Source organism: Oppia nitens, unplaced genomic scaffold (assembly GCF_028296485.1).
Source record: "Oppia nitens isolate AA-2021 unplaced genomic scaffold, nextdenovo-longstitch-racon4-pilon3 scaffold18_pilon_pilon_pilon, whole genome shotgun sequence".
Classification (NCBI taxonomy): domain Eukaryota; kingdom Metazoa; phylum Arthropoda; class Arachnida; order Sarcoptiformes; family Oppiidae; genus Oppia; species Oppia nitens.
Window position 1 is genome coordinate 1,551,361 of NW_026533197.1, and position 26,816 is coordinate 1,578,176.

At 22.0% G+C, this 26,816-nt stretch overlaps 4 protein-coding genes across 5 annotated transcripts; 1 reads left to right on the forward strand and 3 right to left on the reverse strand.

Moving 5' to 3' along the window:
- The first annotated feature begins 1,370 nt into the window (after positions 1 to 1,370).
- On the forward strand, positions 1,371 to 2,700 carry LOC128965886 (3'-5' exoribonuclease 1-like). The gene is made up of 7 exons (XM_054312663.1): positions 1,371 to 1,522; positions 1,584 to 1,794; positions 1,851 to 2,047; positions 2,109 to 2,142; positions 2,218 to 2,307; positions 2,359 to 2,513; positions 2,574 to 2,700. Exons 1-7 carry the CDS (start codon positions 1,371 to 1,373, stop codon positions 2,698 to 2,700), a joined length of 966 nt encoding a protein of 321 aa, XP_054168638.1.
- An 84-nt stretch (positions 2,701 to 2,784) lies between these two features.
- LOC128965887 (transient receptor potential cation channel subfamily V member 5-like) lies at positions 2,785 to 7,228 on the reverse strand (the record flags this gene model as incomplete). Its single annotated transcript, XM_054312664.1, has 19 exons — positions 7,082 to 7,228; positions 6,655 to 6,907; positions 6,498 to 6,592; positions 6,359 to 6,428; positions 5,629 to 5,845; positions 5,410 to 5,563; positions 5,296 to 5,336; positions 5,171 to 5,231; positions 4,936 to 5,088; positions 4,786 to 4,868; positions 4,505 to 4,650; positions 4,226 to 4,446; positions 3,825 to 3,976; positions 3,590 to 3,699; positions 3,365 to 3,519; positions 3,225 to 3,290; positions 3,110 to 3,160; positions 2,935 to 3,030; positions 2,785 to 2,856 (listed from the first exon to the last, which is right to left on the reverse strand). Coding segments are annotated over exons 1-19 (2,343 nt in total), but the record flags the coding sequence as incomplete, so codon positions are not given.
- Positions 7,229 to 8,929: 1,701 nt separating this feature from the next.
- LOC128965955 (Y+L amino acid transporter 2-like) lies at positions 8,930 to 22,585 on the reverse strand. Of its 2 annotated transcripts, XM_054312744.1 has the most exons (10): positions 21,925 to 22,585; positions 21,137 to 21,245; positions 20,945 to 21,073; positions 12,650 to 12,775; positions 10,954 to 11,059; positions 10,497 to 10,541; positions 10,181 to 10,304; positions 9,965 to 10,068; positions 9,469 to 9,893; positions 8,931 to 9,381 (listed from the first exon to the last, which is right to left on the reverse strand). In XM_054312744.1, exons 1-10 carry the CDS (start codon positions 22,195 to 22,197, stop codon positions 9,314 to 9,316), a joined length of 1,509 nt encoding a protein of 502 aa, XP_054168719.1. In that variant the 5' UTR covers positions 22,198 to 22,585; the 3' UTR covers positions 8,931 to 9,313. The 2 variants fall into 2 exon arrangements, with proteins under 2 accessions (XP_054168720.1, XP_054168719.1); XM_054312745.1 differs by lacking the exons at positions 20,945 to 21,073; positions 21,137 to 21,245; positions 21,925 to 22,585 and adding exons at positions 13,415 to 13,543; positions 13,598 to 14,092 and having other exon boundaries at positions 8,930 to 9,381.
- Positions 22,586 to 23,862: 1,277 nt separating this feature from the next.
- Positions 23,863 to 26,592, reverse strand: LOC128965683 (GTP-binding protein 2-like). The gene is made up of 8 exons (XM_054312427.1): positions 26,045 to 26,592; positions 25,654 to 25,974; positions 25,555 to 25,590; positions 25,179 to 25,465; positions 24,957 to 25,100; positions 24,681 to 24,881; positions 24,518 to 24,548; positions 23,863 to 24,422 (listed from the first exon to the last, which is right to left on the reverse strand). Exons 1-8 carry the CDS (start codon positions 26,259 to 26,261, stop codon positions 23,863 to 23,865), a joined length of 1,797 nt encoding a protein of 598 aa, XP_054168402.1. The 5' UTR covers positions 26,262 to 26,592.
- Positions 26,593 to 26,816: the final 224 nt, after the last annotated feature.

Sequence of the window (26,816 nt, forward strand, 5' to 3'; positions counted from 1 at the left end):
AGTTTAAATATATTTCTTTACTTAAATGACATTAACTTTGATATACTATTAGAAATATTGATTGGCCTGCAGTTAATGTTACATAAAGTCTAACAATAAATATAAATAAAATTTTATAATACTGTACTGTAATATGCAATGTTTATACAATGTTTGTAATCTAAAAATTAATTATATTGTATTAATTATTAAGTTTAAAAAGTAATAGTAGTAAAATATATAATAGAGTCTATTAAATAGACTAATAACAATTATCAATACTAAAAATAATTAATATAAATAAATAATTTGCGAATATATCTGTATTTAGTGTTTCATTATGAAATTTTCATATTAAACCCTAATTATTAATAATACATTTTATTATAAAGTTTGAAAAATACATATTGTATATCAAATTGTTATATATAAACAAATAGTAATACTAAACATTATAATAAAATTTATGCTAATCTTAATAATCGATTTTTTAATTAAAATATAAAATTAAAAGAGAAAATAAAATATTTGCTTTATTTTTATGAAAAATTGATGGAAATTTATTAGGGATGTTACACGAACTCTACATAAATTTAAGTAATATACTGTATATTAAGTTTTATTATTTTAAAAGCATATTTTACATTAATTGATTATTAAACTTTTATTTTTATGTTTAAATATACAATTTTTATTGTTATGTTATATATTTAATTTAAATAATGTTATATTGAAGTAATTTATTATTTTTCAATATTTAATAGTTTTATTTTATTTATTTTGTATACATAAGCTATTTATTTATATTAAAACTCACAACTGAGTCACAACTTGTAAGTAACTAAGTATGCTATAGTAGAGTTCGGGCAAATTTAAAAGGGAAGGCAAGTTCCTTAGTAAAATCCCTCCAATTTTTCTGGAAAATAAGGGAAATATTATATTTCCCTCCCTAGCTCGTTAGAAAAGAAATATATTTCTACAATAAATAATACCAAAACTTAATATTTTGCATAAAATTTTATTAAAATATTTAAAAATAAATTTCAATTCAAAGAATATAAATTAATGATACTAATTAACAATAGCACTCAAAATACAGTTTAATACAACATTTGTTATTCAAATCTTATAATAAAATTCGTTGTTTAGATTTCTATATGTGGTTACATTGTGGTAATACAAGGAAATAGATTACATGGGAATTCCCAGAGAGCAGAGAAAATAGGGATTTTTGGAAAATAAGACGAGGGATTGAATTTTCCCCAAAACACTAATAAGTTATTATAATATGAAAGTGAAGGCTTTGGCGCCAATCATCTGATGGTTTGATTATGTATTGTATATAATATTAATAATAAAAATATTATTATTATTATTATTAATCATCACTTATGGATCAAACAAATTGTGATAATAATGTTACCAATGATGACATTCATAGTCATTCATCATTCAAGAAGTTGGCAAAAATAAACGGAATGATCAACGATATGACAATCGATGAGTTAAGACATAGATTGAGTCAATTGACTCTTGAAGTCAGGTTTGGAAAGTTAATGATTTAATGAATTGATTGTTACCATTGATGACAATGTCTTGAGCAGTGGTTCAGAGGATTCCTGTAGACGACGTCTTAAGAATCACTACAGAAACGAGACAATGAAGAGAGTGTTTAATAAGTCAATCACTTATTATTATGATATCATATGTGTTGTCGACTTTGAGGCCACTTGTGATTCACCACAAAGTGATGACTTGATTCAAGAAATCATCGAATTTCCCGCTGTTTTGGTTGATGTCAAGCAAAGGAAAATTGTATGACTTTTGGTAATTAATAGAAAATAAATAAATGTTTTAACATTTGATAAAAGGTATCGACATTTCATGAGTTTGTAAAACCAAAATCAACACAAAAGTTGTCTGAGTTTTGTACAAAACTAACGGGAATTTCGCAATCAATTGTCGATAAATCTCAACCATTTGTTGAAGTATTGGATAAGTTTGACAAATGGTTCAACTCTTATATCAACAACAATAACATCAAATCATATGCTTTTGCCACCGATGGGTAATATTTGTACCGATATATTGATTTTATAATTTATATCTTAAGTATTATTTGGTTTCAGTCCCTGGGATTTGTGTCACTTTTTTGCTTTGACTGTAAGTCTCTAACAATAATCAATAATAATTGATATCTTGAAAAATTAATGTTTTAATAATAATATAAATATTTAGTGCAAAATATACGATATTACTCTTCCGTCTTATGCCAGACAATGGATTAATATTCGCAAAGTGTTTACCAATCAATACAAAAGACAACAAGTGAGTCAACAATAACATGTCTTATCTTTTAATCAAAAACTATTTATTTAGTTATCTTTGGATCAAATGCTGACACATTTGGGTATGGAATTTAAAGGAAGAAAACATTATGGTTTTGATGACGCTATTAATATAGCAAATCTATTAATTCGTATGATTACTGATGGCGCCAATCCTACTATCAATCAAGAGATTAGTTGTCATAAGTTTGTATTACAATTTGCTTTAGTATTAAAATTGTAAATTTAAACTATATTTTAAATTAGATCGGATCGGAACCGTTGGACAAATATCAAGTGCGGATACGTTAGTATTAATCACAATAAATCAAGTATTAACTCAAATGATTCAGATTCTGATAATTCTACTTTTAAGGACATCAATAATAAATAATAGTTTAAGTGAAAAATAATTGTAAAATTTATTTAATTTATTAAACAATAAAGTTTAGTTAAATATTTATTAATATTATTTGTTTTGTCTGTTTTTCATTTTAATGTTTGACAGTTTTAGTCTTTTTATTTCTTTGATATCATCTCTTTCTGATTCCTAAAATATGATTTAATATTATTGTTTTTATTTGATATAAACAAGACTTACCGTTGTTTTCCATATTTTTATAAAAACTCTTTTATTAACTCTTAACTGACTGTACTTTTTCTGTAGATTTAATCGTTGTTGTGGTGATAAACCTCTTTCTACTACTAATATAATACGAGCCCACTATTGAAATATTTATAATTTAATATTTTATGAATTTTATAACACAAATAATATATAATACTATAGATTATAGGTTTACCTGACGGAGCCATTCATTAGGTCGGGAAGCTATGTCTTGATATGTTTTACCCTAAAATAATATTTGTTAGAACTTACAGTTAGAATAATTTTGAGTAAAATTTAATGAGAAATACCATCATTGCTATCAACATATTGACTAATAATATCGATACCAATATCATATAAAATATAAACATTAACTGCAAGTAATTAAAATAACACTTAATAGTAATTACATGAATAATAATTTAATAAAATAAAAAAGTTTCTAAACTTTAGCAATAGTTGGATGATCTGTTTTATCAAATTCAGTATAAATATCAACAAATTCATTCAATGATATTAAAAACATAGACATTATACTATCGATTACTCCACCAAAATAATTGGTACCATTGCCTGAATGAGACCTAAATATGACGAAGAATGCTGTAATAAATAAAATTGTAATAAATTGTAATAAATGTTTAATTAAATATTTAATATTAATTAATCAAACCTTCAGCAAATCCCATAACAAATATCATATAAATTGTAACAAAACACAAGAGATCTGAAACAATCATTTTATAGATCATCACTACAAATGGTCCAACAGTTTTGAATCCTCTAAAGTAACAAATGTTATTTGAAATGCAAATTTAATTTAATCACTTTATTATAATAAAAGAAAACATTTTGTATAATTGTATAATTTTGTTGATGATATTATTAAAAACAAATATATTATTTACCGGCAGAAAAACAATAGTTTCATTGGTGTCAAAAACATTGATAAAGCAATGATTCTGTCCTCATATTGTGGTAAACATAATAATCTCAATGGTATTGTAATTACAATTAAAATACATGACATTAGAAACATGATTCTTCCGGGAACTTTGATCTAAATTATTAATATAAATATATTGATTTGTATTTTCATTAAATTAATGTTGATTTTAATTACCAGTGTTTGTATAAATATAGACCAACCAAGACTTGATGCTTCAATGTATGCACTAATCAGATATATTGTCGAACCCATTGCACTCAATATTTCAAATATTCTTCTCATCTATTTTTTAATTATTGTTAACAAAAATAAATAAATAATTAATTAATTAATAAATACAATATTATTTAGATTTAATACTCGATTTAATGTTGTATTAAATTGGAGTAAATGACATGAATGTGTAGATATTTCATCATTTTTCACAGTTTTATCATTTTTGTTAATTTGTATGACTTGTTGTGTTTCCTCCAAAAAATAAGGAGTAATATTCAGTCTTTTTATTTGTTTATTATTCTGTGGATATGTTTTGCATTGATTTATTATTTGACACATATCAGCATTTGTATTAATTGAATTATCTATATTAAATATATAATTCAAATTAAATATTATATTTTCAAATTTATAAAAGTTTACTTTGGATATTATTGATGATATAATTAAGTTGACTGCAATTTAATTGTCGATTAATTTTATGATAAGTAATGGGTGCCGGTCTTAATATAAATGCAAAAAATGTTATTAAAAAGTAAAAACCATAAAATACAATTTGTTGATAAAATCTGTAAAATAATAATAATAATAATAATAATAATAATAATAATAATAATAATAATAATAATAATAATAATAATAGATAGATAGATAGATAGATAGATAGATAGATAGATAGATAGATAGATAGATAAATATTTTACTTTTTCTTGATAAATGTATTCCACTTTGCTTGTAATAAATCAATTAGTAATCCCTGAAACATATCTAAATGACCAAGCTCATCCTATAGTATAAGCAAATAATTATTACAAATACTGTATATTATTATAAATTATATTATGAAAACTGACTCCAAATGCAACAACACTTAATGCATTGTTTGTCTTTATGTGTCCCGTATTGACATCAATTGAATCAATTTCATCCAAAGGATAGGCAGTGAATGCCTGTTCACAGAATTCCCAAAAAACTTCTCTTTGAAGTTTTAAAATGTGAAAAAACATCTGAAAAATCGTAATAAAAGTATTAAATATATGTAATTGAATTGAATTTGTTTAATATAATGTTTTTTTTATAGATAATCACTTCATTTCTTGTAAGTTTAGCAGATAATGAAAGTGGTGTTAATCCTTGTTTATTGGTAATACTGAAACATAAAATGAAAAAAATAAAAAAGATATTTTTATTTTAACAATAATGAGATGACTGACTGTATATTAGCACCAAGCTCATATGCCAGATTAAACATTTTCTGTTAATTAGTTATAATAATTATAAACAATTAAGTTATCAAATGAGTGTTTCAAATAAGTTGAAAAACAAACCATTTTATTGCAGATAACAGTCATATGTAGAACAGTATTGCCATTAGTGTCTTCACTGTCAGGATTAGCTCCTTTTGCATACAATAAACGATAACAATCTTCGAGCTCAAGACATGCAGCAAATGAATGCGGATATTCTCCCCAATAGACATGTCTAACAATTGATTTAATTGATTAATGTTTTGTAATTTATTGATTATTTAACAACAATGACCTAACCCTTGATAATTGGTTTGAGTCTTCAAAATATATGATTCGTTATCTAAACTTTCTTTTCGCGTTTCTTTCTGATCGTCGGCACAAAAGAATTTGCCGATACATCGAGCCCTCACATCTGCGCCATTGTTTAGAAGGAATGATACCATAGATAGGTCTTCATTGACAACAGCCATATGAAGAGCTCCTTCACCATAAAACTCGTCGTCTAAATATATATCTTAATTGTCAACACAATGTTAGTATTAAACAAAATCAATCAATACTTTCAATCAAACCATGATATGTATTATATTACAATAGTTTTGAACATTATTTTATAAGTAAACCAACATATTTTTAAAACTAACAAATTTCAATGTTAGTTAAGTAAGTTAGTAACTAAAGTAATGTTATTAATTTATGAAATATCTTTGTAAATTTATCTCTAATGAATAATATTTTAATTATATAATTATATAATATAAAATTAAATGTTTATATAGAATGTTAAATAATAATAATATTATTTTAATAATTTTACTTACAATTATTAAGTTTTTAAATATTTTATCTTACTAGAATTAACTAAAAGTTTATAAAAATCTACATTAAATTTAATTATATTGATATGGTTATCAAGATAATCTATGTTTAAATTTGAAGTATAAATATTATATATAAAAAACCACTAAACAACATATTTCATATACCGTACTATACAGTAATTTAGATAATAATAATAAATACATACCATTAACTAATTTGGGAAATAATGTAACAATTCTTCGGGCCAGTTCTGTATGAATTGGTGTCGACACCAACTGATTTTATTAAATAAATTTGTCATATAATAAAAGTTGCAAAAATAAATTAAAAAATAAAAGGTATACCAAACACATATGTAGTACTGTTTCGCCAACAGAACCTCTTTCACTAAGTTTCCAACAAATTTCTCTATAATCGCAATCCATTTCCGGTAATATATCTATGATTTTATTTATTTATTAATTGTATTTATTTTCAAATTTGTTCAGATTTTCAAATTACTTGTTTTTCGTAACCTATTTGGAAAAAAACGATATAAAAGTTGAGATAATCGGGATCTGACAACCATTTGATTATCCATTTGTTGACATTCTTCATCCATTTGATTGTCATTATTATGATTATGTTCATCATCTGTGTTACCAAACTTGTTGTGTCTGTTTCTTAAACCAATCAAATGTGATATCAATACTTTCTTTCCTTGTCCTCCATTGTATAGAAATGGCTTAACTATACTCTCAATCTGATTGTTCACCTTTTAAGACAATTTGTCAATATTTTATTACTTAATATTAATTTATTAAATAAATTATCTAATTTATATTATTAAATTTTAATTTAAAATGAACTAAAATTAAAATTGAATTAAATGTAAGAATAAGAATATATAGGAATTTTATTAATAATAAATATAATTAAAAAGTAATACTTCGGTAAAATCTTGATTTTTGATGGCTTTCCTCATGATATCGACGAGAATACCTTTTTTCTTGACGTTAACCAATGAATATATTTTTTGTTTAGAAACGGCCTGTTTTTTCACACCAGCCGTCACATCGCTGTTAATATTTCCCATTTTATTTTAAATTTTAAATTTTAATTTAATTATTATATTAAATATATAATTTTTATTACTTAGAATAATTTAAAAAAAAAAGTTATTCTTATAAATTTGTTAAATAATCTGAAATATCAATATAATAATTTAACTTAAAAACCAATAAAAATATTATTTTACAAAATTATAAACTCATTGCTATTAAACACTCAATCTTTTGCATATTTATTAGTGAAGTTTAAATAGTAATTGATTATCACTTACTGTGAAATAACAATTTGGTCGCTAAGAGCCATTTGATGTGAGTTTTTGTTAATAAAATTTTTGTTATAAAAATATTCAATTTATATTATCTCACAATTCCCACCCTTTCCTTAAATTCATTACAATTACAAATTTTATTTATAATTGAGATCAACACTAATAGCAACAAATACATAATAACTTTTGCTTATATATAATATTTTATAAAAGTTATTATTGAATTGCTTTCATTGAAAGGTTACACTAATTAGTGTTATATTATAAAAGCTTAACTCTAAAACATGTAATAGAGACGTGAATTTTATGGTACTAATACTGTATAAAATCATTTTTTCATAATAATAATAATTTGATTAAATTATAATGGATTTTGTTATACAATATCACATTAGAATTCATGACTTTTAAAAAATAAGTATAAATAGCATAAAATAAATATAAATAATCGAAAATTAACATATTTTTAATAACATTTTATATTTTAATTTAATTTACCAAAATTAATATAAAAATATTTTTTTTTATTTAAGCAATAAGTATTATTTGTATAATTCATTAATTATTAAATTTTAAGATTAATTGAAAACAACGAAAAAAAATATTTTATATAAAAAATTTAATTATATAAATATATTGATTTATATTAATAAATAAATAAATTTTTTAATTATTAAATACTTACTATTTATAATACAAGAAACTTTACTTACAGTAATAAAAAATTTTTATTTAAATTAATTTACATATTTAGTTGTTTCCAATAAAATATCCGAAAAAGTAATGACTTTAATAATAAAAGATGAAAATATGTTATCGATTTATATATAATTGGTTATTCATCTCCACAGGTAATAAAATAGTTTTTCATTAACTTTATTTACACTAATCGTATATCATTTGACAAACTATATTATTGTTTGATTAAAGAATAGAAAATATATAGTAAAGAAAAATCGAGTTATAAACATATGTCTAATATTTAATCATTGCTTTTATTTAATATATATTATCAAGTTTTTTGTTAAATACAATAGAATAATGTTTATATTTAATGTAACATTAAATATTTATTTTTGTTTGAACATTAATTTAATAAATTCAAAATAAACCTTAATATAACAATTTATCTAAATTTAAAATATATGATAAGTCATTCATTACCCACTTTATAAATTGACAATAGATTATTATTATTATGCTAAATGTTAATATAATATAATACAATATAAACATAAGTAAATCCATATAAAAGGCACTATAAGTTTAATGACATAAAAATTAAATGGAATAATACAATGATTTACATAAAAATAACAAATTTTCATGTATTTTATTGTATGTAAATGTAAAACTACCAAAAATTAATTTTTGTTCATATATTAGTTTATATTATAAAAAAAACAATGAATTACAAAATTAGCAATAAACATATCAAATAAAAACAAATGTACTGTATGATATAATAGTCAATTGACTTAGTGGGCTAAACAAATATGTTTACTAAATATTTTAATATACTGTGTATAAAAAGTCTAAATAAAAATCAAAACTTAAACAAAACACTGGTATTTTCAAAATTAAATCACTCATAATATCAGTATTAATATATAGGTATATACTATATATATAATTGTTATAAATGAAAAATTAATTAATTGTCATAAATTGTTTCAAATTTCAAAACGACGTTACAGTTAATATTAGACATTATACATTTAATTGATTTCAATAGTTGCAAATTATATCATATTTGTTATACATTGATAAATGTCTAAATTATATAAATATAATATCGATGACTATTTATCACATGTTAACAAAAAATTAGAGAAACAGTGATTAAATTTGTTGAGATTTTTCTGATGGCACCACAACCATCACCTTTTGTAGTGTTAATGTAATCCAATCTATTAAACATTTTTAGTTAAAACAGTTTTAGTAAATAAATATAAATATTTAAATTTTAATTCAATCAATTATAATAAAATACAAACCGATAGCATTTTGTATTGGCTTAGGTTTCCTTTTCCAGGCAATAAAAATAAAATAAACGGGAACTCCTGTTAATATGATAAGAACTCCAAACCCAGTGCCTACTGGATCCGCCAACATTGGAACTACAGTTATAAAAATGGATGCAATAATGTAGATAATTGGCCAAATTAGGTTCACTTTTATAGGTCGTGGAAGATCAGGTTGTTTCCATCGAAGATATGGAAGACAAGCAACAGCTAATCCAATGGCCAACCACGTGGCAAATCCCACATAATTTATCAGTGCGTATATGTCTTTCGATGCCAAATACACGAGCGATAAAATGCACATAAAAATCACAGCAGGAGTTGGAGTCAAATGCGATATCTGTATCATTGATAATATCTCCGGCATTTGCTTTTGCTCGGCTCCGGCGTAAAACAGTCTTTAAATTTACATAAAATAATTATATATTAACTGACACATGTATGTCATCATCATTTAATGCTACAGTACCTGGATGATGTAAATAGGATACCATTGACGCCACCAAATGTAGACATAGCAACAAATACTGGTACAATCCATGCCATAAATCCATATAATCGTTCAGCAAATGTCTTAATTATATCAAACAAATCATTAATCATCAATCAATCATTAGATTAGATAAAATAATAAGATATACAATAAATTATTTATTTATAAAATAATATAATTATCAATACATACGACGGCTACTGCTTCTGCCTGTAAAACTTCGGCAACACTTAAAGTCGAGTGAAATGCAATTATAGTCAATGTGTAAACAACTGTCACTAAAATACATGATATAAATATGGCTTTCGGCAAATTCCTGCAAATTTAATATTCAATTTATCAATTGTATTTAATTCATAAACTTCAATGTATATATTTTATAGGGTATTATATAATAAAATATGAATTTATAATCTACAACAGTTATACAAAAATAGTTATCAAAATAAATGCAAGGTTAAATAAATAAAAGTTAAATTGAATTAAATTGATTTAAATAATAACTTACTTATGTGGTTCCTTTAACTCTTCAATTACAAAATTTAAGTAATTCCTATATAAATATTTTAAAACCATTAATAATTTAAAATTAATAAAAAACATCATAATTTATAAATTACTATATTCACAGTAAACATGTCTTATATTTTATGGTACACTTTAATTACAAGTAATTTCATAAATTGCTAAAAAGTATAGTTATCTAATGAAATTTCACCTAATACTTAATATTGTAAAATAATTTTAATATTTATAAAAAAAACTATTGTTAAATTTTTTTTATTAGTTCAAATAAAAATTTAAAAACTATAAATTTAAATTAATCAAATAATTGAAATTAGATCATATATAAAATATTTATCAAAAAAGATATTTGTACCAAAAATATTAGTAATTTTATTTAATGTTTAACTATTAACTTATTTAAAATAAATTAAATAAATTAAGATATGATTGAATCATACCATCCATTGTATGCAAATAATCCCGAATAGAATGATAGAGCAATTGTAGTGATGTCTACATTGGGTATCAATGGGTCTCTATTGAATGTAAAGTGTTCCGTATGACCTAAATTCACATATAATACAACATTTATATTAACCAATAGTTTACAATCATATATAAAAGTTCACAAATTATTTTAATTATCAGTTTTGTAATTTATATAACATTACTAATCAAAATATAATTTATCATAAATAAAAATTAAATTACATTTAAATAATTAAATATGCATTAATGTTAAAATATATTTATATTCATCAATTTATAATTTTAAATAAAATATAGCATTTGATAATAAAATGTATGAAAATTTTACAATTTAAATTTTATTTATTATTTGCTAATTTTTTAGATCACTTATCAATTAAAGAAACTCATATTTAAAAACTTAAACATTTATAGTATGAGATAATCAATTTAATCAATTTTTTGTAACTTCATTATCCCGTTCAAAAAAAACGTCAATTTAAGTACTATGAAAACGAACAAAACTTGTTACGATTACCCAATAAATAAAAAGTTTATAAAGTATTCAAAGTAATAATACTGTATTAAAAAATCATTGTTACTATTGAGTAAAGTAGAAAAATATATAATTGTAATTTACAATATACTTAGAGATGAGCAAATTTTAATAAATCTTTCTAAGAAAATTTATCAGGAACAAATTTCTTTGGAAATTTTACTATATATTACTTATACTATGAGATCCCTATATACTGATGTGATATAGCTATTGTAATAAATTTACATATTTATTGATACAAAATATACTTTATACTATTTTGCAATACTATAAAAATGGGACTCTAAATATAAAATTAATAAAAATATTTATCTATAAATAATAGTTTTTGTAAAGTTTTATTTATAATTTATTTTGATAACTAAAGTAATAAACATAATTATAGATTATATATTCCCTTAATGGGCTTAAAAGCTTAATTTTTGTAAAAAATAGCCCATGTAGCTTAATATGTATAATTAAATTTTTTACCATGTTCAAATAAACTTATTAATATTTTGATTACTCATTTTCATAAATATTAATTTAAAACACATACTCAATGTATTTGAAAAATGTGTCATATTAAAATTGAACATGCTATAGTTCAATAGATAAAAATAAAACAATAAAAAATAGTTAACTATAGCATGTTCAATTTTAATATGACACATTTTTCAAATACATTGAGTATGTGTTTTAAATATTAATATATTACTAATTTTAATTTTAAAGTTTTAAAACACATACAAATAAAGTTATATATTTGTGCTTAAAAATATAAATGAATATAAAATTATAAAGTATCAAATTATTTTTTGTATTTTTGATATCTTTTAAATATAACATTATTTATAATTATATGATGATATACAAAGTAATGCTATAAATAATATCATGTTAAACCCAAAACAGGAAATTGTTTATGCACTTTAACTAATATTAATTTAAACTTAATGTAATATGATTTATTTATATATATATACAAATTTGATAAACTTTAAAAATATATAATGTCAAATAATTTGAGACAATTAGAAATTGATATAAATATAGAAAAAAATTATGCAGACAAATTGAAAAAATAAAAAATGTAAAATTCATAACAAATAACAATTTAATTGTAAAAAATGATTTAAATTTTAAACCTTTGCAAAGCTGAACGATTCCAGTGATGATAATTGTGATCAAAGCTATGAGTTTGCCATAAGTGAAAAAATCTTGAACTCTTGTCGACCACTTTACATCCCAACAGTTGACAAATGTTAATAAACCTAAACAAAACAAAATTTATGTATTAATAGTTAATATAAAATAATCGTAAACTAATTAATTATTTATAATTATATAGTGTATATTTAATATATATTGAATAAAAATTCAAAATAATTTTTTAAAACAAATATTGAATACAATTTTAAAGTTATTTATAAAACTCCATTTTATATATATTTTACTATTGATTTTATTTTTAAGAAAGATTAATTATATTCTTTAAAAAAATATTAATAAATTTTAAAATAATTTTCAGTATTAAATGAATTTAATTTAATAAAAATAAAAGTTTTGTTAAAATCCTTGTAACATAACATTGTATAATCTATTGATAAAATCAGTCATAAATTATTAAAGCAATTAATTCAATGAAATTTATGATAAAAACTAATAAATTTCTAAATTAAGCTAAATTTTTAAATAAAATTCTTTAGTGCATATTTTTACAACAAAATTCAAATATTTTAAAACTCAATATATTTATAATATGATTATATTTATATAAAAATAATTGTTTTAACAACAATTATTTTGTTTGATATTTTAGTTTAAAAGTACAGTAAATATTAAAACAAAAATGTGTGATAAATTGGTTACAATGTGTTGGCAATGATGGATAAGTAATGTTTTAGACTTACAAATACAGACCACTGCAAGCATTCGCGTTGCATTTCCGGGAGGATCACAGTCGGGATAAAAGGGTCGCAAAACGTAAAAAGCAAACGCAAGAGCAATGATAGCTGTATTACACGGACGCACTATCATACCTATGACAACACAATTCAATGTTTTATCATTTTTATCATATCTTTATACAATACATTCAATCCATAGCCTGAGGAAAGCCACAAAAGGACCGAAACACTCCATAATGTAAGCATAATCTGCACCACTCTTAGGAATACTTGTTCCCAGTTCTGCATAACAGTACGATCCGATCAATGAGAATAATCCACTCAAAACCCATACAATGATAGACAGGCCTACACTACCAGTTCCTACAATTACTCCTTTTGGAGATATGAATATACCAGAACCTATCATACAGCCCACGATTACATTAATGCCATTAATTAATGTCATTTTGGGTTTAAGACATATAACATCTTCTTCTGTCTCTTTATTCTTCACATTTAACTCATTTTCTTCGACACCATTTCCATCTATTTCTTTCATTTCAGACATTTTCTTGTTATTCTTTACTTCTCTATTCTTATATAAGTTTATTAAACAATCATTTAGTCATTCAAATACAGTATTATTACAACATATGTGACAAAATTCAATTAACTTTTATTAATAGTAATTTATTATCCAACACATATGAATCACTATTATTTGAAGCAAAACTTATAATTTCAATTATTATATAATAATATACTTTAAATGACTCAACAAAATTGACAAATAATATAATAAATGTTAATAAGTGATAATTTGGTCAATTTGATCAACTTTTCATATCAACAGCAATCGAAATATTTGTTTAAAATAATATTAATATTTATAATAGAAAAAACATTAATAACATTTGTAATCTTAAATTTGATTCAACTATTTAAAGACATATAATTTGATAAAAAGCAGACACATTGAGACAATGATATTAACATCAAATTAATAGCTGTTAATAAATATTAGATTCAATATATATATTTAAAATTATTGGTTGTTCTCACTTATCCATCAATTTTTATATTATTATTAAATAAATAATCACTTATTTATGAAACCAATTGGCAATATGTGATCATTTGCTAAACAAACTCTTAGATTCTTTAATCAACTTTTCAATCATAAGCACAGAGAGTATTCAAACTATTGACGATTTTATGAGACTCAATGTGAGTGTAACTCCGGTATACAGTATATACTATATATATATACTGTAGTGTAAAATAATAAATGTATAAATAAATAACTGACACAAATGGCTATGTGCTGTATATACCATACATAGATGTCTACATTTGACGGTAATTGCAGATTCATGGGACCGGTTATGAGTGTGATTAGCATTTTTTGCACATTTTTTATAAACAAATATCACTTTATATATTATTTTCAAGTATTAACTATCATTGTGTTAGTTAACATTTTAATTTTGTTTTATATAAAATGACATATTATATTAAACAGCATTTTCTAAAAATCTAGATATAATTACTAACATATTCTTTCTCTCTCTCTTTCTCTCTTTCTCTCTCTCTCTCTCTCTCTCTCTCTCTCTCTCTCTCTCTCTATTTCTCTATTTCTCTCTCTCCCTGTCTTTCAAATCATGCGATCATTTCTTAGAAAATTCTCTACAAATCTTAGAAACAAATCTCTAGTTTTTAAAACTATAAGTAGTTTTGGGGTTTAGACAAAAAAAACTATTTATATGATTGCATAATATGACTTAATAATAAAAAAATATATTAATTTGTGTTAATATTTATCAAACTTGAATTCTTAATTTTATTTTAAAACTTTGTTTTTTGTTTAAAAAAATGTAAACAAAGTAAATATGTAAAATATTTAATAAATAAAAATATAAAAAGAAAAACTGAATACAAAAAATAAATTATGATTTTAATATACATACAATATGTATAATTTTATTAATAGTAAGTATTTATTGAATAATATAAATTTATATTAATTAAATTAAATATTTTACATTTTATTCAATTTTTACTAAAATCAAATTTTCTTATTACAAGTAGGGTTTGTAATGTTCCCTTCCCTCTACTTATTTTCCCTATTAAGTTCCCTATTCCATGGGAATTCCCAGAGAATCTATTTCCTTGTGCTACTACCTATCAAACCTTAATCAACACATTTTATTATATTGTCTGAAAAACAAATGTTATTTTAAACTCTATTTTGAGTAGTATTTGTAAATAATATGACTAAATTTTTTTATTTAAAATTTATTTTTAAATATTTCAATAAAATTTTATTCAAAATATTTAAGTTTTTGTATTATCTATTATAATAATATAAATTATATTTCCCTTCTAATAAAATATGGTGGGAAAATAAAGTATATTCTATATTTTAAGGGAAAATTGGAAGGATTTTATTAGCGAACTTCCCTCCCTTGGAAATCATTACAAACCCTAATTACAAGTTAAATTGTAATATGCGTGAGTTGTATAGTATTTTATTTAATTTTAAAATTTAAATTTAAAATAAACCATTATTAAAAACAATAATATACAATATTAAACAAAAAACATTTAAAACACTATAGCATATATTGTAAGATAAGTGCAAATACAGTATGTAAGCGAAACCACTGCATAACTAATTAATCTCATGACTTGTAATGAAATAATATGAATATATATAATAAATATAAATAAATGTAGATTTACTGTATGTTAACTTTGGTTACTTATTAACATTTAAATCATTTGTTAAATATAAATATATAAAGACCGGTAATACAGTCCTTGAGCTCACTGTCATCTAAACTAACATATTGTATAATATTTAACAATTATTTTAAAACCTTATGTTAAATACAGTATATATATATCGAGACATACGAAGTGAAGGTCTTTGAACTTTTCAATTACTATATCCTTCATATGAATTACTTTTGACAAATGTATGATTTTTTATCTAATTATTTAATTTGCTGTTTATTTGTTAAAATACATTCAATTTTGAAATTTAAATAAATAAATATATAAATTATTAAAAACATATTTATAATAAATTAGATTTTATTTTAGATATAGTATATTAGAATAATTTTTTATATATCATAATATTTTTTACTGCTAAAATTTAACAAAACAATTTTTAATATTATTTAAAAACAATTTTGTCGTAAAATATGCTTTATGTTATTGTAATTAAAACATAATAGATTGAAAACAATAATTAATAATAATAATAATAATAATAATTATTATTATTATTATTATGTTAATGAATAATAAGGTTCATTACTCCCTTTTTTATTACATTTGTTCAGTTGTAATGCACAACAAAATTAATAAAAACTTTACTTCGAAAATATAATACATTTAATTATTTGTATTGTAATCGTAATATTATGTGTGCATAACTTAGTAAATTTAATTATAAATTTATTTAATTTTACAAAACTTAAACTTGAATATATTTTTGATTTACTTAATAAATTTTAGTTAATAAAAGAATATTTAATAAAATATTAATTTTACAACAAAAAATTAATATTTATTTCTAAAATTCATTTGTTCTTCAATAATGAAATTTTAAATAATAAATTATAGTATATATGTTCAAAATATGTTTTATATAAATAATAAAAATTATGAAATTAATTTAAAATAAGGTGTCGATATAAACGTTGCTAACTATAACTTCCTCTCAAATCAACAATATGTATGTAATAACTAAACATAAGATATATCGGTAATTGCCATTTATTTATTAATTAATTGATGTAATGTTAGCAAAAAATATTATACAAATAAAAATATTTTTGTATCATTTAGTGATTTTGTGAAAATTCTTCAAATTAAAAACTAAGTGCTTTGTGAATGTTTTTAAAAAAATAAAAGTAGTTTTAATTCTTTATATTTTAAAAGACATTATATAAAATTAATATAATACTAAGTATATATTAAATAAAATAATAATAATTAAACTTATTATACAATTATTTCAAGTGTATAAAATATAAACATGCTCATTTATTGGTCAAATTACAAATTTTTAAATGATTATAAGGATCTTAATTATACTTTAAAATATGTAACATTGTTACAATTACAAACAATAATTTTAAATTCATATATAGTATATTTTTTAATAATCTATTGACTATTGACTATAATCTATTTTAATAAGTTATTGAGTAAACTAGAAAATTATTGAATAATAGTCTATTTGTACTTAATTAAATATCTTGTAACATATAATGAGTTATGTAAAACATTTTTATCATTTATTGAAAACAAGTGGACTAAATCAATGATAATTTAGTATATTATTGATGGGTATTATAATTTATAACTATACTGATACTAAAAATAACTGATATTTTTGTCAATAAAAAATCTATCAAATACTAAACATCTTTAGTTATTTCATAAGCAATAAAATGTGTTATTAAAAATTGTATAATATAAGTTTTTAAAATTTACAATTTTATTTAAATTAATAATATATTAATATAAAATAGTATTTTTAGACTATACTATATTTATACTAACTATATGTTACTAATCATAATTTATCTTTAGTTATATATATATATATAATGCTGTAAATTTATACATTATATTATATATAAAATACATACATAATAAACTAATTTAAAAATTAAGTGTAAGTGTTTGTGAGTTAATATCTAAAGGTTGTAATTAAATTTTATCAATTTTGTCTAAAACGAAGATAAACTCTCCAGAAATATATACAATTAATTTTATTGATATTTTAATTAATAGTTTTGCAATTATTTAAATATAAACGTGAAATTACATTATAAATACAATCAAAAACTTGTTGAAATATACAAATTGACATTCAAGTGGACTCCAATCGACATTCATTTGTATAAATTAGTCTAACATTTAAGTGAATCAATGCCGAGACCAATGGAGTCCACTTGAATGTCAATTTGTAGAGTATATCACTTAAGTTTTTATAGCTAAATACATATCAATAGTTATTGTAATTTATCCAAACTATACTCATAAATATACATAAAAACTTATTTAATTGCCTATAAATATATTTATAAGTAAATGATAGAAGGCTTTGTCAAAATATTAAATTAATTTTTATATAATTTATTCAAATGTGTACATAACATAATACAAATAATACATGTATATACAGTATTGGACAAAACAATCTGTTAAAGGTTTGAGACCTAATATCTTAAAAACTACTGGATCAATTTTGATACAGTTTATGGTAAATGTAGAGTATATAATCTAGTTTATATAAAATTACTAAAATTGTTCAAAAATAATATAACTAATTTTTAAAAATTAATTAAAAAATGACAAAATGTATGGAAGCGACCCTTAACGCTGGTAACGATGTTAATGTAAAACACAAAACTTTTCAGTTATATTATTATAACTTTGAAATGACTATTTTTTAAAAATTAATATTTATCATATGAAATCTTGATTATATAGTCTACATTTACGACTAAACTGTATCAAAATTGGTGTTATATATATAACATTTTATATGCTAACTTAAACTTATGTTTGTTCTGTCACAATATAATTCATATCTTATATTCCTTTGTATTACAGTATAAAAGATCAATTTTAAATGACTAAACTAAAAGTTATAAAATATAAGTTAGTTTTTAGATAATTAGGATATATAAAAAATACAAAGAAATTTATATAAAATTTATTACTAAAATATTTTGTCGAAACACCATGATAAATACTTGTATGCAATTATAATTGTAATTATTATTAAAATTTAAAACTATTAAACAAAACATACACACAATATTCATTATAACTTATAAATTTAAAATATTAATTAAATTATTTAATTAGTGACCATTAAACACTTCATAAAGTTATTAATAAATACTAAAATCACTTATTATTATTCCTCAACATTTGCTTATAGTATTATAATAGAAGTAAGCATTACAAGAGCCATACATGATAACAACCATTAAGATACTCACCCACTCTCACCCACACTCATCGCTCACTGATTGACCGACTCAATCAACCTCTCACTAAGTGAATACCGGATCTCAATATAGAAATTATATGTTTGTCATGTATTACTAGTGTTGGCAAAAAAATAAAAATTTATAAAATAATAGAAAAATTTCTAGAAAGTTTCTAAAAGAAATTTCTATCTATGGGATCCCCATATTAATTTTGTTATCTCGATATTGCTATCATATAACAATATATTACCGTAAATATTATTATTAGTATTTTAATTATTAAGTAAGGTAAAAAATAAATTAATTAAACTACAGTATGATATATATAATAAAATGATGAATACAATTTTACAAAATTAATTATTATTAAATAATTATAATTATTTTATATATAGGTATCACATTTGTATTGTACTGTACAGTATAATACTGTATAGTACTGTATAGTACTGTACAGTACTGTACAGTACTGTACAGTACTGTATAGTATAATATTATATCTATAATATTACAATAACTATAGATATGGGGATCCCATAGTATAACAATAAAGTTAAATTTCTATAGAAATTTATTCCTGAAAAATTTTCTAGAAACTTTCTCAGGGAAATTTATTACAAACTTTCTATTTGCCCATCTCTATGTATTACTCAAATATAACAAATTATATATATATATAATATCAGTCTAACACTACTGTCAACAAACCTGTCAAACTGTTATGACACAAATATATATGAATTTATTTTTTAATTGTATATAATTTTATCTAAAGTTAATAAATTATATTTTTGTCAAATTCTATTGAAAACTAATATAAGTTTATTAATAATCTATCGGAAAATAAGATTACTATAAATGTTGAGATATTTTTAATTAAATTTCGTTATTAAAAGTTTTTAAAAATAAAATAAGATAGAAATTATGTAATAATAGAAATATTCTTAAGATTTTTATACCAGAAAATATAATAAGACTTAAATAATGCTAAAAAGTAATTAATAAAAATCACAATATATGATAATATAAATTTATATCAAACGTTTTTTGTTAGTTAAAATAAAAATTGATTTTGTTTGTTACAAATATAATCATATTATAAATTATATTATAATCGTATTATAATTTATAATACCATAATATAATGGTAAGAATATGGTAATCTTAAATATTTGTTAAAAAATTTATTTTTTTATTTTAAATATTTTAAAACTATTTTTATTAAAATTAGATATTGCTTTTAAAGTTTAAAAGTTCTTTATTACTTAATTCTCATAAAAATCTTTAATATTTTAATATTAACTTTTTCTGGATTTACTAATTCAGTAATTATCGTAAATAAAATTTTATACTAATAAATATTTTAATACGATTGTATAAAAAACATAGTTAATATTTGTAAAGTATTTTAATTATTATTTGAATATTAAATTTTTTTGATAAAGTGTATAAAAGTCAAAATATCAAACCCTTTTTATTAATTACTAATAATTTAGTTTAAAAAGTAATAATTGGTATCAAAACATACCGATGCAAATACAGGCCAAATATCTAACAGCATCTTCAGGTGGTTCACAGTCAGGAAATATGGGTCTCAACGCGTAGAAAGAAAAGGTTAGGGCGACGATGGCTTGAGAACAGGGACGTACAATCATACCTTTAATTAGGTTTTATATAAATCATTAATTAAATGTTCATTTAATTATTAAAATGTTTTTACATTCAATCCAAAGTCTAATAAATGCTAAGAAAGGACCAAACGATTCCATAATATATGCATAATCGGCGCCAGTCTTTGTGATCATACATCCCAACTCTGCATAACAATACTACAAATAGCAGATAATCGGTTAGTTTTTATCTAATAATATAATACATTAATTTAATAATTAAATATAATATTATAATCAATAATATTAGCTTTCAATTTTAAATTTATTAATAAATTTAAGTTAAATATATAAAATCATATTGACTTATAGATCAGAGTACCGGTAATTGTGAATGAATATTAATAAATTAATCTAATATATAAAATATGCTATTTTAAAATTTATAAAAATTTAGATAATTACAAACATAAATATATAAATAAATAAATATACTTTTTATTATTTAATAGTAAATAATCTAATAATTGTGAGAATTATTAAATGAAATTTTTAATAATATACCTAATTTTAAATTTGACTCAATTTAAATTTAAATTTTTAATATTAAAAAATAGATCAACTATAAAGTATAAATTAAAAGTATAAATTAAAACTCTATCTATAGATAATTATAATACATAACTAATCTAATTATAATACCGGTATATACTATATCTTATATTATAGTTATTAAGTTTACTTACCAGTGCTCTAATACATGTTAAATGTTAAATCAATGCGAATTCATAATAAATTCAATAGTAAATTGTAATCAATTATATTTTTAAAAATATATACATTATAATTATAGATTTATAATAAAGTTAGTAATCTATGTCAACAAATGATAACTTACTGCACCAATCATTGAGAAAATTCCGCTAATAATCCAAACCATTAGTGAGAGGCCAACACTTCCAGTATTTTCAAGAACTCCTTTCGGTGAAACAAAAATACCGGAACCGATAATACTGCCGACAATTACTGTTATACCATTAAGTAAAGTCATCTTTGGCTTCAAACACACCACATCCGGGTTGTCATTCATACTATCACTCTTTGTCGGACTTTTAGGAGAGTCCTTATCATTACTTTGTGTCACTTCATTATATTCTGTCTTTTCAGCCATTCTTATAGTGATATCAATGTGTTTAATGAACTTATAATACTTTATCAAACAAGTGGTCAAACAAATAGCAAACTAGTCAACAGATTGACAATAATAAAGAATTTGTTAATTCTTGAAATAACAGTTTAATTCAAGAATTATCATCCGATTCTTGAATTTTGAATGTGAATCACTTGAAATGGCATTTACTAAATGTCAGATATCTTTGAATGTCATCACATGTGTCTTATGCTATAGTATCACATAATAACCATATAATAACACTAATTGACTCATATCTGGTTATTTCTGGTGATTGTGAGCATGACTTGTGTCCAATCACTTCATAAAAAGCATTAGTCAGCGAAGCCAACACTCATTATTAGTGTTTTGCCAATTTCTAGCGCATGTCTTATCTAAACCAATGCTTAACCCAAACCCGTTTAAAATCTCATTATTATGCAATACTATAAACCTTTTTTAATATTACTTATATTGTTAACTAACCTAAAATGTCATATGATTTTTGGTACTAAAATACCAGTTAATAAATATATTTGTTGTGTAAACACAAGTTTGCTTTGATTTTGTTAACATTTCATTTCATTTGATATTATATTTCATTATATTTTTCTGTTAACAAATGTGAGACAACTACTGTATAAACCGGTAGATATTCCATATATAGACAACATTTCAATAGTTCAAACTATACATGTATTATATTTATTTATTTATTTATTTATTTATTATAAAAACTATTTTAGTAAAACCAAACATTTATAAACTATAAATCAATTATATTTATAATTAAATTACACAATTTACAAAATATTTTTAAATAGTTATTCAATAAAATGTACTGTTAATTATCATTTAACATTATTAATTGACATTAAAAATTATATTAATAAATAAAATTATATACAAAACAAACTATATATAATAATAATTTATTATAGAAATAAATTTATATTACATATTATATTTTTTATAATGTATTTTATATAAGTTTATAATTTAAATATTAAATATAAAATAAAATAGTTTGAAAAATTTAATATTTAAACTATATTATTTTGTTTAAAAATATTGACAAACATATTTATAATAGTAAAAGCAAATATTAGATATTAAAACTCATATCAATATAAAACAGATATTTGACATCAAATCATACAATCCTTGACATTGTATTTAAAAGTGAAGAAATATTTTATTTGTAAATAAATATTTATTTAATATCAATCAATTAATTCAGTTAACTACTAAAAAATAACTAATGATAAAATATAAATGAATAAATAAAATAAATAAAATAAATATAAATAAAAATAATATCTTATTAAATATTTTCAAAAATTACAAAATACAATTTATAATTATGTTTTATTAGTTATGTTAATTAAATGTTATATTTAAATTTAAATTATTTATATTTTTTATTTTTACAATGTATCGGTATAAAATTATTACAGTAATAACAATAAATTTTAAAGATTAATTTACAAATAAATTAAATTCTTTATAACACTTATTAATAAATTAAATTAAATATTTTAATACATATTTTACAATATATTAAACAATGTAAACAACAATTTAGAATAATTATTCAATTTATACAATTATAAGAAACATTAAAGTAAAAGCTAAAAAATATAAGAATTAGTTAATTTAAGTCCATTATAGACTGTTGTCATTAGTTTTAGTTATAATAGGAAAAACTTGGACAATGTGTCCAATTCCTTTAGAGGGGCCCTCCCTAAACAATAGTCGACTTCCATTTTTTATATATTCTGGTTGTTTAATAAAGCGAAACATGACTGAAGCGCTTTCATTAGTTGAGACATATTTTTTACCCATTATAGCCACCACTACAGCTGTTTGTCTAACATTTCCAATATATATAGTTGTTTGAAATCCAGGACAAAGCATAGACACATGAAATAATACATGAATTCTTGCCTGAAAATATTGGCATATTTTATGGCCATAACTGTTATCATTTATTTCAATTAAAACCATCCCTTTCCGTACACTCTTTTCTAAGTCAATATCATTATTATATGACATTAGAGCTAATGTTGCGCTCTCTGCGGCTCTCACTGAACGACTCGCGACTTTATGTCTTTGAAGTGACGACACCTGAACCGGACTAAATAAGCCGCAATCAAACGGACCTATTTTCAGATAATCGCCTTCTCTTATTAAACCAGATATTAATAATCCACTTACAACTAAACCTATATATTTTTTTAAAAATACAAACAATTTCTTTTTTAATTAACTTTATATTATTAATTATCGTTTAAAAATCAATTGAAAATATAATCCATACCGACTTCTGGCACTTGAAATGTTTCGTCGATCTATATATTAAAATAATAAATAAATATATAATAAATGTAATCATATATATAATAACTATAAAATAAGATTAATGATTTGAACACTTTTATCAATATTATTAAATATAAAAAATACAAATACATTATATTTACCTGAAATTCCACTTTAGAATCAATAAGTCTTTGTCGATCATTAACTGATACAGAAGGCGGTAAAACATAAAGAAATTTATATAAAAGATTCAAACCGTAACCGGAAACACACGAAACCGTAAATATAGGTATTATATGATCAGTAGTTAAACGACTCGCGTAAGTAAATACATCGTCCTCTGTCTCAACTCTAACCGGAATCTATGTAATAGTAATAATAATAATTATTATTTTATTTTATTTAGATTTAATTATTAAAATTTCAGTCAAAATTACTTTTTTACAAACAGGAGACTTAAGAAGTGTTTCCAATTGAATCAAAGTTTGCGTAAGAGATCTATTGTCTGTGATATCAATTTTATTGACCACAACAATCACAGGAACTTCTAGTGCCAACGCCAGACCCAAATGCTCGCGAGCCTAATAATTTATAATTTGATTACAGTATAATTTATATTTACGGTAAGTTAATAAACTATTTTTAAAAATAATACATACAGTTCCCGCAAATACACCGCCAATCGAACTTATAACAAGAACAGCATAGTGTCCATGCATTGCAATTAATCCAAAAACAGTAGTCTTTAAGTATTTTTGATGTCCTCCCAAATCAATAAAAGTTAGTAATTTTGAGGACATTTCGCAGATTTCTTCAGGAGTTCGACAAACATTATAAGTGATGGGAACTCCTTTATTATCAAAACCCAGTATTTCTTTACTAATACTCGATGTCCTTCCCGTTTGTATTTCATGTCTATGGCGGAAGAGATTCAAGCGAGCGCTTCCTTTGAAACAAAAATCAAAATATTATCGTTAATCATATATTTTATTATTAAGACATATAATAGTTTCAAATGTGTACAAAACGACATACCTCTTCCGTTATCAGTCTCTCCCTGAGTTAAAACTCCTATAAAATATCAAACTTTGTAAACAAAGAGCAATAAATTGTATTATCATATGTGACACAAACCAAGTAAAGTACTTTTGCCGGTTTCGACATTTCCGAGGACAGCAATCCTTAACTCAATGGTTTGTTGATCGTCCGGCACTTTCCTAACTAATACTTCAACAGCTTTGCGACACTTATGTGGTCTGTGGTCAGTGTATTTGCGAGCCTTACAGTTATCTTCATCATTGGTTATAATTCTTTCTCTTAATATGGTTATAGTTGCACCCAATTTATCTGCCATTAAATACAGTGTTTCTAGAGATGCATTAACTTCTTCTTGTGACAGACCAATCAAAAGTCCTTTATCTTCAACTCCAATCTCATAAATGGCTTCTCCGTGTCCTTTAGTAAAGTAAACATATAATTATTATATAATAAAATAAAGACTACGATGTCATCAATTGTGGTCAACCTTCACGTAATCTCCATTTCATTTGTGTCACCAAATGTTCAAATCTAGTCTTAGATGGATTTATTAGTTTCAGTTTATATTCAATATTTCCTTCTTCACACTCCGGAGGAAGACTACCATTTTGTGACAAAAGTGTTGCACTTCTCGTTTCTGTTATAATAATGTCTTCACTATCGCTGTCCACTTGTGGATCAAACAGTGATAATAACGGATCCATACTTTCATTCAATGAAATCAAACATATATTTTGATGTCAAATCACATATCGTTTAAATTAATGTCAAATTTATAGATTTATTTAATATTAAAACTTTCAAATAATTATATTATTAAAACATTACATAAAATCAATGAAATGTAGACATAATTTGATGAAATAGTTATCAATCGTTACATTACTTTAATTACTATTCACTTCAATATTACTCACAATTAATAACAAAATGTTTTACTTTTGTTTCGTTTGACTGACGATCAGCTGTTCATACTATAAGTCAATTGAGGACATATTGAGGACAATCTGTTTGAATACAACACAATGACTGCGCAAACATGTAATACATATAATGTTGTAATTGATTGAATCATTCTTGAAGTGTCACTAAATTATCATTCAATAGTCATTTAATTTAGAGTTAATAAATAATATTATATTTAAAGTGGAAAATAACTTATAAAATAATTAAAGTTTTCGTTTATTAGTTACGTTACAAAATTTTTCTTATTTTAGTTAAATTTATATAAAATCATATAATATAATGAATTAGTTTTC

What these genes read in the sequence shown, in the direction of transcription:
- LOC128965886 (XM_054312663.1), top strand. Translation starts at nt 1,371, where the DNA reads ATGGATCAAACAAATTGTGATAATAATGTTACCAATGATGACATTCAT. An exon ending in TATGCTTTTGCCACCGATGG is followed by an intron (nt 2,048 to 2,108) that starts GTAATATTTGTA and finishes ATTTGGTTTCAG; the next exon opens with TCCCTGGGATTTGTGTCACT. An exon ending in GTCACTTTTTTGCTTTGACT is followed by an intron (nt 2,143 to 2,217) that starts GTAAGTCTCTAA and finishes ATAAATATTTAG; the next exon opens with TGCAAAATATACGATATTAC.
- LOC128965955 (XM_054312744.1), bottom strand. Translation starts at nt 22,197, where the DNA reads ATGGCTGAAAAGACAGAATATAATGAAGTGACACAAAGTAATGATAAG. An exon ending in TTTTCTCAATGATTGGTGCA is followed by an intron (nt 21,246 to 21,924) that starts GTAAGTTATCAT and finishes TGCTATTTGTAG; the next exon opens with TATTGTTATGCAGAGTTGGG. An exon ending in GCCAATACAAAATGCTATCG is followed by an intron (nt 9,382 to 9,468) that starts GTTTGTATTTTA and finishes AATGTTTAATAG; the next exon opens with ATTGGATTACATTAACACTA.
- LOC128965683 (XM_054312427.1), bottom strand. Translation starts at nt 26,261, where the DNA reads ATGGATCCGTTATTATCACTGTTTGATCCACAAGTGGACAGCGATAGT. An exon ending in CGGCAAAAGTACTTTACTTG is followed by an intron (nt 25,591 to 25,653) that starts GTTTGTGTCACA and finishes GATATTTTATAG; the next exon opens with GAGTTTTAACTCAGGGAGAG. An exon ending in GCGGTGTATTTGCGGGAACT is followed by an intron (nt 25,101 to 25,178) that starts GTATGTATTATT and finishes ATAAATTATTAG; the next exon opens with GCTCGCGAGCATTTGGGTCT.